Source organism: Astatotilapia calliptera, chromosome 4 (assembly GCF_900246225.1).
Source record: "Astatotilapia calliptera chromosome 4, fAstCal1.2, whole genome shotgun sequence".
Taxonomy (NCBI): Eukaryota; Metazoa; Chordata; class Actinopteri; order Cichliformes; family Cichlidae; genus Astatotilapia; species Astatotilapia calliptera.
In genome coordinates this window covers 16,901,712-16,915,470 of record NC_039305.1, presented here as the reverse complement: position 1 = coordinate 16,915,470, position 13,759 = coordinate 16,901,712, and the positions used below count along the sequence as shown (strand labels likewise).

Genomic DNA, 13,759 nt, shown 5'->3' with positions numbered 1-13,759 from the left:
CACGGGTAATCTTAAGGCCTCGAGTAGGTTAAGATGTCAAAATGCACAGTGCCACATTTGGCAAAAACTAAACAAAGCAAATCAGCAAAAATACCTCATCCCTGCTGTTGGTGTACAGGACCTGTCACCAACTCCACCATGAACTCCCCTGTATGCCAAAGTGCTCTAGAGACGAATGCAAGCAGTCTGTTTGTTGGCTAAAGCTCGGTCCATGTAACAGATCAATGATCTCAGGGGTGGCAGAATGACCTAGTCAGCTTTTCAACATGAGCAACGAATGATCGCAAACATCACTTAAACTGAAGCAACGCTGTAAAGAAGAGTGGGGTGAAAATTCCTCCACAGCAATGTGAGAGAGACTGATAGTCACTTATTGTTGCTAAAGCTGGTTCTAGAAGCTACTAAATCCTTCAGTGTACTTAAAGGGTTTTTTTTTTTACAGGACTGAATACAGAACTGTGAAACAAGTTTCAGGGAACTTAGAAATGTGTTGTGAGAGTGGCTGTGTAGTATAATATAATGTTAATGTTAATGTTCATTGTGTAAGCACAGGTGTAAACTGTAAAGCTGAAAATATCAACTATCCGATTATGACCTTCCATGTTATTCAGTGCAGAAAAAAGCAGGATTTCCCACTGCAGCGAGTGCCACTCCCTTCAAGAACCAGAACAGTTCTGCTTTCCATGACCGTTTAATCAAGCTGTCAGTTGAGGATTTATTTTTCTCAAACTACAGACGGATCAGTGTTCTTGCTGCACAGGGTTTAGAGCCAGCCCCAGTTTAAGCTGGGGGATGAAGAAGTAATACACACTGCTGTATTACATTTTCAACATCCCACGTTGAGTAGCCTTTTGAAGTTTAGAGCAAAAATACTTTTGTGTGTGTGTGCGCATCTATTTTGGGATTATAGACTAAAAAATTCTTTCAAATATACTCAGTTCAGAGCAGATTAAAATGGCCTATATGTGACAAAGGTCTTTTTTTAAAATGCAGGAACATCCTGTGATCAGTGCTGGAAGGTCAGGGATTTGTGCTGCTGCTGAAACATCCACCAATCAAAACTGCAGATTGTGTCTCGGATGTTTGAGATTCACTGCAGTGTGATACGTCTGCAGGACTTCACAGCAGACAGCTTTTGCCTTTAATCACTCATTTTAACATTTGTGATTGTCTAATGAAATTTTTTTTTTCACAGCTCGTTTCAGCACTTGTGTAACTTTACAAATATATGGCGGGTTAACCTATATGCACATACAGAGGGAGGAATTCAGGAAACATCCTGTGCACACCTCTGTAACAATATATGAAATTCTTTGGCGGATGAGAAACACTCAGTACATAAAAAAGAGAATAAAATAGCAAAGACGTGGAAAGGGTCAAACTTCCAAAGCCAGCTTCTGTGAAATTATGTCAAACCACAAAACGGTATTTCCAGACGTTTATTTCACATTTCAATGCCCCGGTAAGATCAATGCACAGCCGTGGTGACATTCAGACCTGCTGCAGTGTTACGGTCATAGCAGTTATCTAGATGTGTGTATATATCTATATATAGAGATATAGATAGATATATATAGATCTCTATCAACAGGAAGAGCTTCTCATTTTATTGCAGAAGGATAGAAAGGTATTGCCTGGCTGTAAAAAGCAATATATTTTTCCCCACACAAAGTGAACGTATCAAATTTTTTTGCCAGTCATAAATACACTCCATTGCAAACATGTAATGGTCCAAAGTAAACGGAGAAACACAACTCAACAAACGCATCATAAATAAATGATAACACATTCAAATGTACATGACAGGCAACTCAAAACACAAAAACAAATAGAACAAGAGTCTACAAACCGATAACAGCTTAGGCTACTCTGGGATTGTTTGAAGTTCATTTGGTAACCAAGCCTTAGCCCTTCATCGTATCCCACCTTCTTAGGTTTTATCAGGCTGCTGTGGAGAAGAATTAAAAGCTATTGCTAGATCCTGTGACATCCAGTAGCCAAAGCTTAGTAAGAGCAACAACATGCGCTCACTTTTTTCTCTGTTTTGTCATCAGTGAATACTGACATGATTTCTGCCCGGGAAACAAGCCAGCGAGTAACATTCATCCATCGATCAAGTTTCAAATCCAGCCAGTCCAAACCCATGGGTGTGATTGTGCATGTCCCTTTACACGAAGGGATAGGAGTTCGTTGAAATGGTCTGAGGAGAGATGCTGTGTATAGATCCAGGCACAAACAGGGCTGAGGAAAAAGAACGAGAAGGAAACGGGAGACAGAGAGAGAGCTACACGCTTGTGGCGCTGCCGTTCGCTTGAGTCGGACGCTGCGGGTGGACCGGGCTGCGCGATGGGCCGGCGAGAGGAGGGTGAGGGCCTCGAGGAGCCTCTGCTGAGTTCCCCCTCACACTGATGTGCTCCCACCCTCCCTGGAAGTCAAACATACGCAAATGATAAGAAATGCTGGTTTTTAAAGTGCAGTTAATTTTAACCTAATTATTAGACAATTAAAAAATTGCTTTACTTCAAATCTTAATGCTAAGTTTGAAAGGTGCCTTTTGCCAATAGCCTGAATTCTTCAATTCAAGTAAGGAGAACATGATGGCCCTGCCTAAAGCTTCTGCTTATGTTGATTTAAGGCTTGATTCATAGTCCTGTGTTGGATCCCTGCAGAGCTTCTCTCTCGGTGTCACTGTTTGCATACAGAATATACTTCTCCATCAGTGTGTCTGCCAGCACGAGTGAACCTGAGCTGATCATCTTGCACTCTGCGCTAATAAATAGGGAATAAGATTTAGTTTACACTGGCAAAATACTGGCTGTTGCGCGAGCTCTGTTAAGCATTTGTTTGACAGAGCTATTACCCCTCTGCTAATCATTACACTGTGTTTACTCTGCATTTGATTTTTATTGGCAATCATACCTACAGCGTAGATTTATCACAGTACTATTAATCAAGCTTGAGTGGTTTATGCTCTCTTATGAGAGCCACTTTCCCTGTATGATTTCACAGAGCTACATTGAGGTTAAAAAATATGTGAAAGTCATCCTTTTGGTTGTTTCTTCACTACAGCACCGCATGAGTATCGATCTGCAGATGAAAATTGTTAAAAAATTCATTCTTCTACTGAGATCACTCCTGATCAGGCTTCAGTGAGCAGTAGACTAATCAGCTGAAGGGGCTGGATGCATCTCACATGTCCTGTGTCAGAGTTTTGCTGGATTTTTTTTTTTTTTTTTTTACTGTTTCTTACCACAGGAGTCCCAGTTTCCTCAAAGTTTTTAGGGACACACTGCACACTATGCTGTGATAATAGCTTTTTGGGAATCGTTTTTTTGGTGCTGGGATACAATATAATAATATCTTTGGCATCTTTCAGTTTCAACTGAAGAAATGGGAACAGTTTTTGCAACAGGTATCAACTAGGAGCTCACCCCTATCCCATAGTCCCAGGACAGGCCCTTGGGCTGCATGGGTCCCACGCTCGTCCTGTGGCAGACGGCTCCGGGAGTCTCAGCAGGGAAACCTGGAACTCCGTCTGCTATGATCCACACCTGGAGAAAACAGCATCGCTGACACAAACTCCAGCCTTACAACATGCAAATGTAGTTATTGATGGATAGACTTCTTGTTTTAAGCCTTCGCTTGAGTTCATTTAGTGTTTATTACACTCAGCTAAGTCTCTGGGGTGACGGGGCTTTTCAGACTTTGGTAACTGAATGCTAAAAACATATCTGTTTAGATGGGCAACTGGGCGATATGAATGCAACAGGTCTGCTATTATGTAAAGTTAATTTGAATTCTCTTAATGCTTTGAACTCCAGTTTTACTATAAATGCAGTTTCTTTTTTTATTCCTTTTAATGTCTTTTAGATTCTGTTTTACTTTTAATTCCATTACAGCTTGTTTGCTTCTGGAAACTGTGGTAACACTGACCTGGTCCAGCGGCCCCACAGAAACCTTGGAGGCATTGTTGGAGATAAGCTCCCAGGCGGAGCCCTGTGGGTAGCTGGGGGTGAGGCCCTGTCTGTACCACAGGTTACCTAAATGACATTGACAGAAGGTATTGCCATTTAACTCATGTTCTCGCATTTTAATAGACATTGGTCCAATAAAATATAATATTGCTCACTGTTTTCATCCACAGCAAAGACAGAGGTCCGCCCAACAGAAAGCTGTCTGAGGGTCTGTCTCAGGGGGGAGGGGATGTGGTACCAGCACTCTCCTGCAGAGAGACAAAAGCTCTTGAAAAATAGACAAAGTCTGGCTCTCTTTGGTTTCTCACTGTTATATTAGTCGATGCATGCACTCACATCATAAATCATTTAACTTTATTCTCTTTTCCTCCAGAACACATTACAACTTTATGACTTATGTATATGATTCATTATGAGATTTATAAATTTAACTGACCTGCAGGGTTTTGTGGGGATACTGATCCTCTGTAGAAGACAGCTCCATCCTTGGCAATGGCCCATACCTGATTGGCTCCACCGATAGAGATGGACTTAAAGGGCTGGTCAGTGCCCACGTGGAGCCACGAGCTGCCCTATGTGGTCAGACCCAGTGAGGTTAGAGATGGTTAGAAGTGTGAAGTAACTACCTATAAAACAGATCCTCAGCACGTTTCTCACCGCAGGGTTTTGGAGGCTGACTCCCAACCGACACAAGACATCTCCCTTGTCGCTGAGGGCCCAGACAGGGACCTGCTCCATTTTGCTCTGGGCCAGGCATGGCATCAGTGAGATGTCACTCAGGCGGATGGGTGGGACCTGATTCCATGGAGCTTGCAATGTGATCTTACACTTCCTGGGTGTGGATATGTTATTGTTAAGATGCTGCAAAAACTGAGCGCTACAAAATCCCAGCAATGCGAATTGTGCGCTCACCTAGTCCATCGTCTGCGTCTAACAAAGTCTTTCATGGTTTTGTGGCCATGAAATGTCCTGTAGAAAACAGATGAGTCAATAAAAGGGAAGGACTTCTTTCGAGACACCCTAATAAAAACAAATAAAAAAGCTTACGTACGTGGGAAAGTCTGCAGCATACTGCCAGCCTTCTTTGTCCGTTCCTCCGGGGACGCTGTAGTCCACGGCCCACTCTGACACCTGAAACAAATGTTCATGGCAGAGAATGCCAGTGAGTCAAAAAAAAAAAATGAATATTTCGGAGGAACCAATCCCTCGGATTCTACCTACCCAGGACCACTGAGGGGAGGGCGGGTATGTGCTGCCTTTGATGCACTCCTTCAGGCCGCTTTCATCGCTCCACATAGGGCGGTCTGTAGGAAGCCCTCTGGAGGAGTAAATCACAAAGGAATGGTGTAAGGTGGCGAGAACAGCTGCAAAGCTTAAAATAAAGTGCAAAGACTTAAAAACTGTAAAAGATGGGGTGGGGTGTGTGCGGGGGGCAACCCTACTTGTCTGTATATCCAGTCATAGGGTTCCATCTTTGATTCTCATACACATGCACGCTCCTGACGTCGGTCTGCTGGTGCATCTGAACGGCACCTTCTGCAGAAACGAAGAAACATTAAACTTTCATGCAAACAAGGGAATGAATATTTATGCATGTGTATCTGTGTGTGCTTCTACAGTGGCAACAGATGGAAGAGACTTTAAACTATGCTCAAGCAGTTGCACATCGAACTAGAACATGCGAGCAAGAAAAGAGCAGACTGTTGTTTTTTTTTTAGATATTTACATGTTAGTATTTTATTTATTTGGTAACAATCAGTTAGCTGGAAAAAGTTTGGCTTTGCTAAATAAGAACATGTTTTTATTTTGAAGTACTCCTTGTATAGGTGTGGGGACATGGGTAATCGTCTACAGGACATGTTTACCCGGGTTGGGCTGTTGCTCACAGCGCCCACTGTAGACCCAGGCGGTGCCGTCCCACCCGATGCCCCACACCAGCCCCAGACTGTTAGACTCTACACAGCGCAGGTGGCCGTGGATCTGGCACCAAAACCTGTAGCACCATACAGCGGAAGCACCCAGCGTTAGCTCCAGTATAGTTAGCACAGACTGAAAGTGATTAGATGCTCAAATGCTACCCACTTTAACCAGACAGAGATGTATGTTAGCATGTTAGTGAGGCAGTGATTTAAAATAAAAACAGAGTAATGAGAAACCAGGTCAAGACAGTGAGAAAGAATGAAAAGACATGAAAAAGCAGACAGAATCCACTGCTCGGTATCATTCTCACATGAGGTCACAGGCCATGGCATGCGCAGGGGCCTCCAGCGAGAGGGACGGCTCGTGGACCATGATGTCTCCCTTTGATGTGGTGGACCACAGGGCCTGTTTGGACGGGAGACCTGTGATCCCTCGACACTCACAGCAACAGTCAGACAACAAGCACAACTGAAGACACAAAGCAGATCCAGAAACAATGGAGAATCTGATCAGCCTCACTGAAAAATAACAGATGGGAACAACTGTCAAACTGCTTAATGATGCATAAAGCTGTTACCCAATCACTCATATCCTTTTCGCTTTGTGCTGCCAGGACCAGAGGCCACCTCTGTTTGGTCCTTTCGGCAGTGTACACAGCAAAGGCATAGTGGCAGTCCCTGAGCACCGGAACCAGCGCCGTCACTTCATTTATAAACACATGAAGGTACTGAGACACAGAGAATGAACAGAGAGTGACCGAGAGACATCTATCTGTGCTTTCTGACACTTCTTATGAGACTTTAACCGGTCGCAGCTTAACACAACCGACCTTTTTCTCATCATACTGTGTGTAGTAAACAAAGAAAATGCTGTCCTTTTTGCCATCTGACTTGGTGGACTGCTCGAGAGCAACGCCCACATCGATCCAGCGCTGAGGTTTCCAGTCTCTCCACCAGCGCAGTGTGCCCTTACGCACCCACACCGACTGATGAGAGAAAAGGAGGCACAGATGTAGACACGGACACAGCCGAGGGTGTGCCATGAATATAATGAATCCAACACTTAGAGGAGCATGTTAAGAGACATGCCAAATATAAGCTGTCTTACGTTGCTTCTTTCCAGCGGTTTCTTGCTGATCTCCTCTCTGTGTTCCTGCTGCTGTGGCTGTTTGCTCCAGGCGGCTGACTGGACTGGAGTCAGTGACAGAGAGGTGGTGAGAGGACCTGATGGACAGAGATACAGCTCACACAATCATTCAGAGACATAAAATGGAGCAAAAACACAATATCACAATATAAGTATTGTGACTGGTTGTCCATATACCTGCAGGACTAAGCCAGCTAATCTGTGAACTCGCATCCACGTCGCAACCTCCACCGGAAATCCAAGCCCACACTGGTCCTTCCTCTTCCCCCACTCCCCGAGAGCTCTCCAGAGTCCCCAGGGCATAAGTGGCAGCCGCACTGCCATCGCCCGCTGAGGGCCCTGCCGTTTGTGCACCTCGAGCTGCCTCTGCCCCCTCCAGGTCCACGTTCATCCAGGGGACATCGTGCCCTCCGGCATCAGGAGTTTGGAGTACTGGGGCCGGAGGTGGCTCCTCCCGCTCTTCCTGCGGCATCTCTGTGATGGACGGTTGCAGCGCGGAGGTTCTGTCACGATCGGACACCAGGCTGTTGATGAAGCTGTCACTGGCAGGAATAAAAGGCTTGGGGGCATTCGTTTGGGGGGCTAAAGGAGCATCTTCTTTTTCCTGTGGAGGCGTAGGTGAGTCAGAGCCCCCTAAGGGGACTACAGAGGGTGCTTCTGCTTCTAAGAGGGGGGTGTTAGAAGTGCTGTTTTGAGGGTCGGCAGGACCCAACTCTGAGTCTGAATCAGTGCAGCTCAGAACGGAGCCCTGTGATGCCTCAGTCAACTGCCCGTTGAACTCACAGTCATCCCTGTTAAACAACACACATGCAAACACACACGCAATACTAAGCTTGAATGTGCACTGTGCTTGCCAATTAAAATATGCAGTTAATTTATTTATGCACACCTGGGCGGAATAACCTCTTTACTATTGCCCCATTGGGCAGAAACAGGGATCCAGCCATTTCCACTTGGCTCAGATGGGGTGACACCTATTCTAAAATACAGGCCGCGGTCCTCACCGACCGCCCACACCTAACAGGAGAACAGAGAAAAAAAGCAAAACAAATGCTGTAACATAAAAAATAAAAGACGGCTATTGATGTACATGCAATATTTACTTATTGAGTTATTAAATAGTTTTCACTCTCAGTAATCGCAGGAAAGTATTCACTCCTCAATAACACATCAGAAGCTCTAGCAGGACACAGGCAAGTACTACTTTATAAGGCCATATACTGTAACACTGGCTCCTGCCACCTCACACAAGCCATTCCCATAATTGCAACCCTGAAATATGAAATATGGGATACGATGACAATGGCTTGGCCAGCTTCTAATTAGGGAGTCTTCCCCTATGTGAGGCGAGTAGGAATATAGTCTGGGGATATATAAGGCTGGGCCTGCTGGGACATTGGCTGGAACGTCTGGCTGTGCTCTTGTTACAGGACTACAGGCAAGAGAAGGAGGGGGACATGGGTGAGACCGAAAGGGAGGAGGTGCGAGATATGGGTTTGCAGAGCTAGCGAAGTCTTCAGCAGTAAGGCACAGGATCGAAAGCTTTCTGCCTCACCCTAAGACCTGATCTGGTTTGTCCTGAAACCAGATCCAGAGTGACAGTAACGCGAAGCAGACAGAGGTGGTAGCAGTCAGAAGTACAGAAGCTGTGCAGAGCAGGCACCATCTGCAGTGGAGTTTAAAAGACCCAAGCAGCAAGAAAGATCGAAGAAAATCTTATCCTTAATAGTTAAATTTCACCCACAGGCCCACTTCAGTGGCAACAGCTAACCTATTAAATCCACATTCTAAGCATTTGAGGAATATCTTTTCATATAAGCAGTATTATATTATAAAGTCGACTCGTTCAGCTGTTTATTCAAACTGATGATCCGCTGATGAAATGTTTCAGCTCTAAGCTGTCCTAACCTGGTCATTCAGTCCTACGTCCACCATCATCATCTCCCCTCCGATGCTGATCCAGCCAGAGCCACAGGGGTTGTGGGAGTTCACGCCACGCCTGAACCACACCTGGATTCACGCACCGACGTTGGGGTCATTACTCAAAAATGTATTTTAGTGCAGTAGCAGTAATTCAGTAATACAGTTTACTTCTTTTTAAATCAAAGCATTTGTTTCATTTCAGTCTCAAGAAAATTGCAGTGACGCTGTCAGTGGGCTACAATGCCCTAACATAACTGCAACTGACTAATAACCCACCTTGTAGTCCTTAGTGACCACCCAGACCACACTGACTCCTACAGCCACGTGAAGCGCTTCAATTTCCTTTCCCGGTGATTCCACCTCGAGCCACGACGTGCCTGACAGAAGAAGAAGAAAATGCTTTACAAACGCAGCACAAAGGCAAGCCTTCCTCATAATGAGGACGCCGTCATTACTGAGAAGCTTCCTGTTGAGTTCTCAAATCATCTAAACATGAACAAACCAGATGTGATGTTGATTTTTATCTTTAAAAGGGAGTGAGTCTTCCTAATTCGATACACACTCATATTTTTAAGTTTTTAAAAAAAAAAATGTTTACAATTTTTTGCCACTTTCATGCCTTTAAACCTTTACTTTTGATACCGACCAGTACTACATGTTGTATGTTTACTAAGACTGACAGTTGGAAATGCAATGAATTTCACTTACTACTTTCTAGATATGTCATATATCAGTGGGACTGTGTTATAATACTTTTACAAAAATGATCATAGCATTTAAACTGCATTATTAATGACTTTCAGAGCAGCTACATAATGATTCCTAACTGAAAGAGTCCCAAAATCACTGAGTGATTCTGTATGACAGATTGTTGAAGTAAAGAAAAGGGGACCAGAGTGAGACATAATGGAAAATTGTTGAGTAAATGTGAGCTACAATGACAGCTCACCAGTGGGACTGTCCAGGCTTAGGCCAGTTCGCACCAGCAGGTTCCCATCCCAGAGCAAAGCCCACAGCAGGTCTCCAGGACCAGCTGATATCTGAGCCACCTCCTTGGGCACTTCAACTTCTTCCCAGCTGGTCCCTTCTGGCACACGAGGGTGGATACCCTCTCTGAACCACACCTGCAGGGTAAAGGTAACATCAGCAGATCATCATCTGACACACCCCTTCATTTAAAAAGACAGATCCATACCATGTTAGGTGGCTGAGCTCATTCTGGGATAGATAATAGAGCATCAATTTTAACTTGATTAATCATCAAGTTAGTCACGATTTAACTGGTTCATGAGAAGCCTCGTGGTCAAGGACCATATGAAACTATATGAAGTCATGCTGCCCTCTTGCGGCTAAACCTTAGAAGTGGCCTATGCTCAGCATGAGAGGATCCTGTTGCAACAGAATACATCATTAATCTTGAACTGTTTGATCTCATGAGATTTAAATGTGTTTGCGAATGTGCTTGATTAAAGCTTCCACAGCATTGTATTGAGGTTGTTGGTGGAGAAGCTTTACACTTCCCTGAACAACAGCAGAATGTTTTTAGAGCTCTTTAAACTTTTCAGGAATTTTCTGCACTGCCATAACCTCTTTTTTTAATCTTATGGTACGGTTATTCATTTTAATACACATTTATTATGATTACAGTAAATGGGTCCTACACACACATTGCTCACCTGTCCCTGTTGAGACACACTCCAGAGGTAGGGATACCTTCCGGACTGGTCGCTCATCTCCCAGCCACCACAGCTGATGTCACAGAGCGGCAGTGGAGGTTTCCTGGGATTGTCCAAGGGGATCTGCAGAGGAAGACAAGGCTACTGCGGTAATTCTTTTGCTTTGTCTCATAGTGAAAGTAACATGATCATATAGAAATACAGAATAAATGGAGACTTTTGAAACCTTTGCCCAAGTGCCCTGTGCTATGTATCTTCTGTAGCGGATCCACCGTCTACGACGGACACAAGAATTCCACTTTTTGTCAGGGGAGAAGTTGGCTGGGAAGTCAACAGCATACTCCCAGCCCTACAGAGTCCAAGGTAGTGAGCATGTGATTAAAACTGGAAGTATTTGTTTTAAATATGAATTAAATATTATGAGAAACAGAAGAACAGAGGAAAGACAGGAGGATGTAAACAATGGGTTTGTATGTGTTCACGAGGAGCTGAGTTATTTCTCACCCCAGTCTGGCTGGGTTCTCCTCCACAGGTGTGATCCACATACCAGTCTCCCTCCCACTCCCAGCTGCGGGAGGGCAGCTGGAAGCTGTGGAGTGGCTGGGGATTCATTCCAGTCACATCGCTCCATGGCCAACGGTCGGTGGGCAGCAGTGTGTCAGTAAAGCCATCCACTGGGTTCCACCTCTGAAAAAACAAACATTAAAAAAACCCCACAAATTTAGCATTAATCATAAACAGCATCTCCATTTACAGCGTTAAAATATACAACCTTGTCCCACCTGGTTTTCATAGGTCTCCTCCCGGTAGCGGATCGGGGTCTCACTGGGCATCATATTGAGGTAAACATGGTGGTCACAGCCGATGCCCCAGCAGCGCCCCTTCCCTGCAGAGACACGTTTGAGCTCTAGCAGCGAGTCATCAGCACGTTCCCAGCGCTGGCCGGCTGTAGAAAGGCTGTACACTCTGCCGTACACGTCCACAGCCCACAGAAGTGTTATTGGCATGATGGTTCCTGAACAGGAACAAGAGGACAACACTCATCATTCCAAGCTGTGCCTTATATATTGTAAAACTCTCTGCTCATAGCATCGAAAAGCATCCCTCACAAATCACAAATGACTGCATTATTAAAAGTGTTTTATTTAAAAAAAAAAAAATCATCAATAAATAAACAAGTGTCTAACATATTTTCAGGGGTTTTAGGTTTATATCTGTTACTCAAAAATAATAACATGCAGTTAGGTCTGTAAGTTTTTGGGCAATTACATATTTGTTGTAGTTTTGCCCCTGTATACCAACACTGTGGATTTAAATCAAGTAATCAAGATGTGATTGAAGTGCAGACTGTTTATTTGAATTCAAGGCATTTAACAAAATTAGGAATTAGAGTAATTTTTATAGACAGTCCCTCATTTTCAAGGGCTCAGTAGTAAGGAGACAATGCTCAATGCCAGATGAAAAACATGAGCAGATAAAAGATCTGGAGTTGATTTGAACCTGCTGTTTGAAATCTCAATATGAGGTCCAAAGAGATGCAAGTTTAGGCCATTGTTAGATTAAACAATGGATTAAAAGAAGAAAAAAGAAAAAAGATAAACCAATCAGAGTGATAGCAAACATTTTAGAATTGCCAAAATCAACAATCTGCTCCGTTCTTAAAAACTGGCCAGTCCTGAAAGGCCACAGATGATGGATGAAGTGGATGATGACAGAATTATTTCCATGGTAAAGAAAAACGACTTCACAACATCTAACCAAGTCTAACCAGTTTAAAACAGGGTGCACAACACTGGTTCCACTCCTGAACAAGGAAGCCAGATTAGACTTTGCCAGAAAAGAGGGCAGTGCTTCAAAGTGCAAATTAATACTAGTGGAAAATAAATATATTTACTTATATTCTTAAATGGTCACTTGACCTCAACCCAACAGAGCAGCTTGTCGGTCACTGAAGACAAAACTAAATGCAGAAAGACAAACAAACCAGCAGCGACTGAAGGAATCTGCAGTAAAGGCCTGCCAGAGCATCTCACAGGAGGAAACAAGGTATTTGGAGGTCAAGCAGTCATTGGCTGTAAAGGTTTTTCACCCAAGTGTTAAAAAACAGTCCTTATTAGTTTGTCCAGTTACGTCTGAGCCTCTGAAAATTGTGTACTATGTAGGGTATAAAAAAGCTGTATGTCCTAAACAGTTAATGCATTAATTTTACAGTGTAGAGTTTCAGCTGATTTAAAGCTGCACAGTCGTAATTGCTAGAGTTACCTGATGGTAAACAAAAACGTAATGGAGCCAACTAAACAGACTCAACTTTATCTTCTGTAAAAACAAACAAACAAACAAAAACGAGGAAGTCGACTTTTATATTGAAAAGTTTGACCGGAAGTCTTCCTTTTATGTTGGCTGGCTGGCTTGACCCTTGTGTTATCAACTGATACTAATCCGCTACAGTATACTATGTCAAGGCTATCCATTGAGCCGGGCCCTTTTGTTTGCCTCTCGCATAAACAGAAGTAAACAGAAGGAGCTCATCACATCAGCGTTTTTATTAACCTGCAGTTGTCCAGGCTGAACTTGTTATAGATGACAGACAGCAGTAAAGCTTTACGCAATCACACACAGGAGCTCCAGTAAATCCAGGATCAGAAACACTGCACGGGCTACCGCAGCAGCCTACCTGAATATTGGTATCCGATCCGCGGTCGTCAAGGGAATATCCACAGGCGCGTCATGACATCAGGTGCAGCAGCCGATGCCTGTCATCTCTGAGGCCCATGCTGGGACACATTCAAACCCCCATGTTATTAACAACAGACGGGATGTAACGCCTGCTATGCAGCATGATAACACAGTTGATATCTACTAAGATGTGCCGCAAAGTCGGGTATAAGCTGTTTACATCCTCAGGGAACAGGCAGCAGTCAGCTGGCGTCCCCCCCACAAAAAAAACCGTTCCAACTGTTACTTACGCATGAGGCTCCGTCACGCAGCAGCACCTCTGGGGAGAACAAATAAAGTCATCCATGCACACAGTAGTATTAAATTCACATTCTGGACCACAGGAATCCTCCGTGCAGCTTCCACTCCGCAACAGGAAATGGAGGAAGTGCTGCTATGATTGGT

General features: G+C 44.1%; 1 protein-coding gene across 2 annotated transcripts; it reads right to left on the bottom strand.

The window, feature by feature from the left end:
* Nucleotides 1-1,425: 1,425 nt before the first annotated feature.
* tecpr1b (tectonin beta-propeller repeat containing 1b) lies at nucleotides 1,426-13,759 on the bottom strand. Of its 2 annotated transcripts, XM_026165126.1 has the most exons (26): nucleotides 13,606-13,759; nucleotides 13,314-13,413; nucleotides 11,422-11,654; nucleotides 11,144-11,326; nucleotides 10,866-10,988; nucleotides 10,640-10,762; nucleotides 9,913-10,087; nucleotides 9,240-9,340; nucleotides 8,949-9,050; nucleotides 7,930-8,057; nucleotides 7,218-7,831; nucleotides 7,002-7,117; nucleotides 6,724-6,879; nucleotides 6,472-6,621; nucleotides 6,205-6,362; nucleotides 5,840-5,967; nucleotides 5,417-5,510; nucleotides 5,196-5,292; nucleotides 5,026-5,105; nucleotides 4,887-4,943; nucleotides 4,632-4,806; nucleotides 4,411-4,546; nucleotides 4,130-4,222; nucleotides 3,934-4,040; nucleotides 3,432-3,551; nucleotides 1,426-2,425 (listed from the first exon to the last, which is right to left on the bottom strand). In XM_026165126.1, the coding sequence occupies exons 3-26, from the start codon at nucleotides 11,644-11,646 to the stop codon at nucleotides 2,285-2,287; spliced, it is 3,582 nt and encodes a 1,193-aa protein (XP_026020911.1). In that variant the 5' UTR covers nucleotides 11,647-11,654; nucleotides 13,314-13,413; nucleotides 13,606-13,759; the 3' UTR covers nucleotides 1,426-2,284. The 2 variants fall into 2 exon arrangements, with proteins under 2 accessions (XP_026020911.1, XP_026020912.1); XM_026165127.1 differs by lacking the exons at nucleotides 13,314-13,413; nucleotides 13,606-13,759 and adding an exon at nucleotides 12,902-12,976.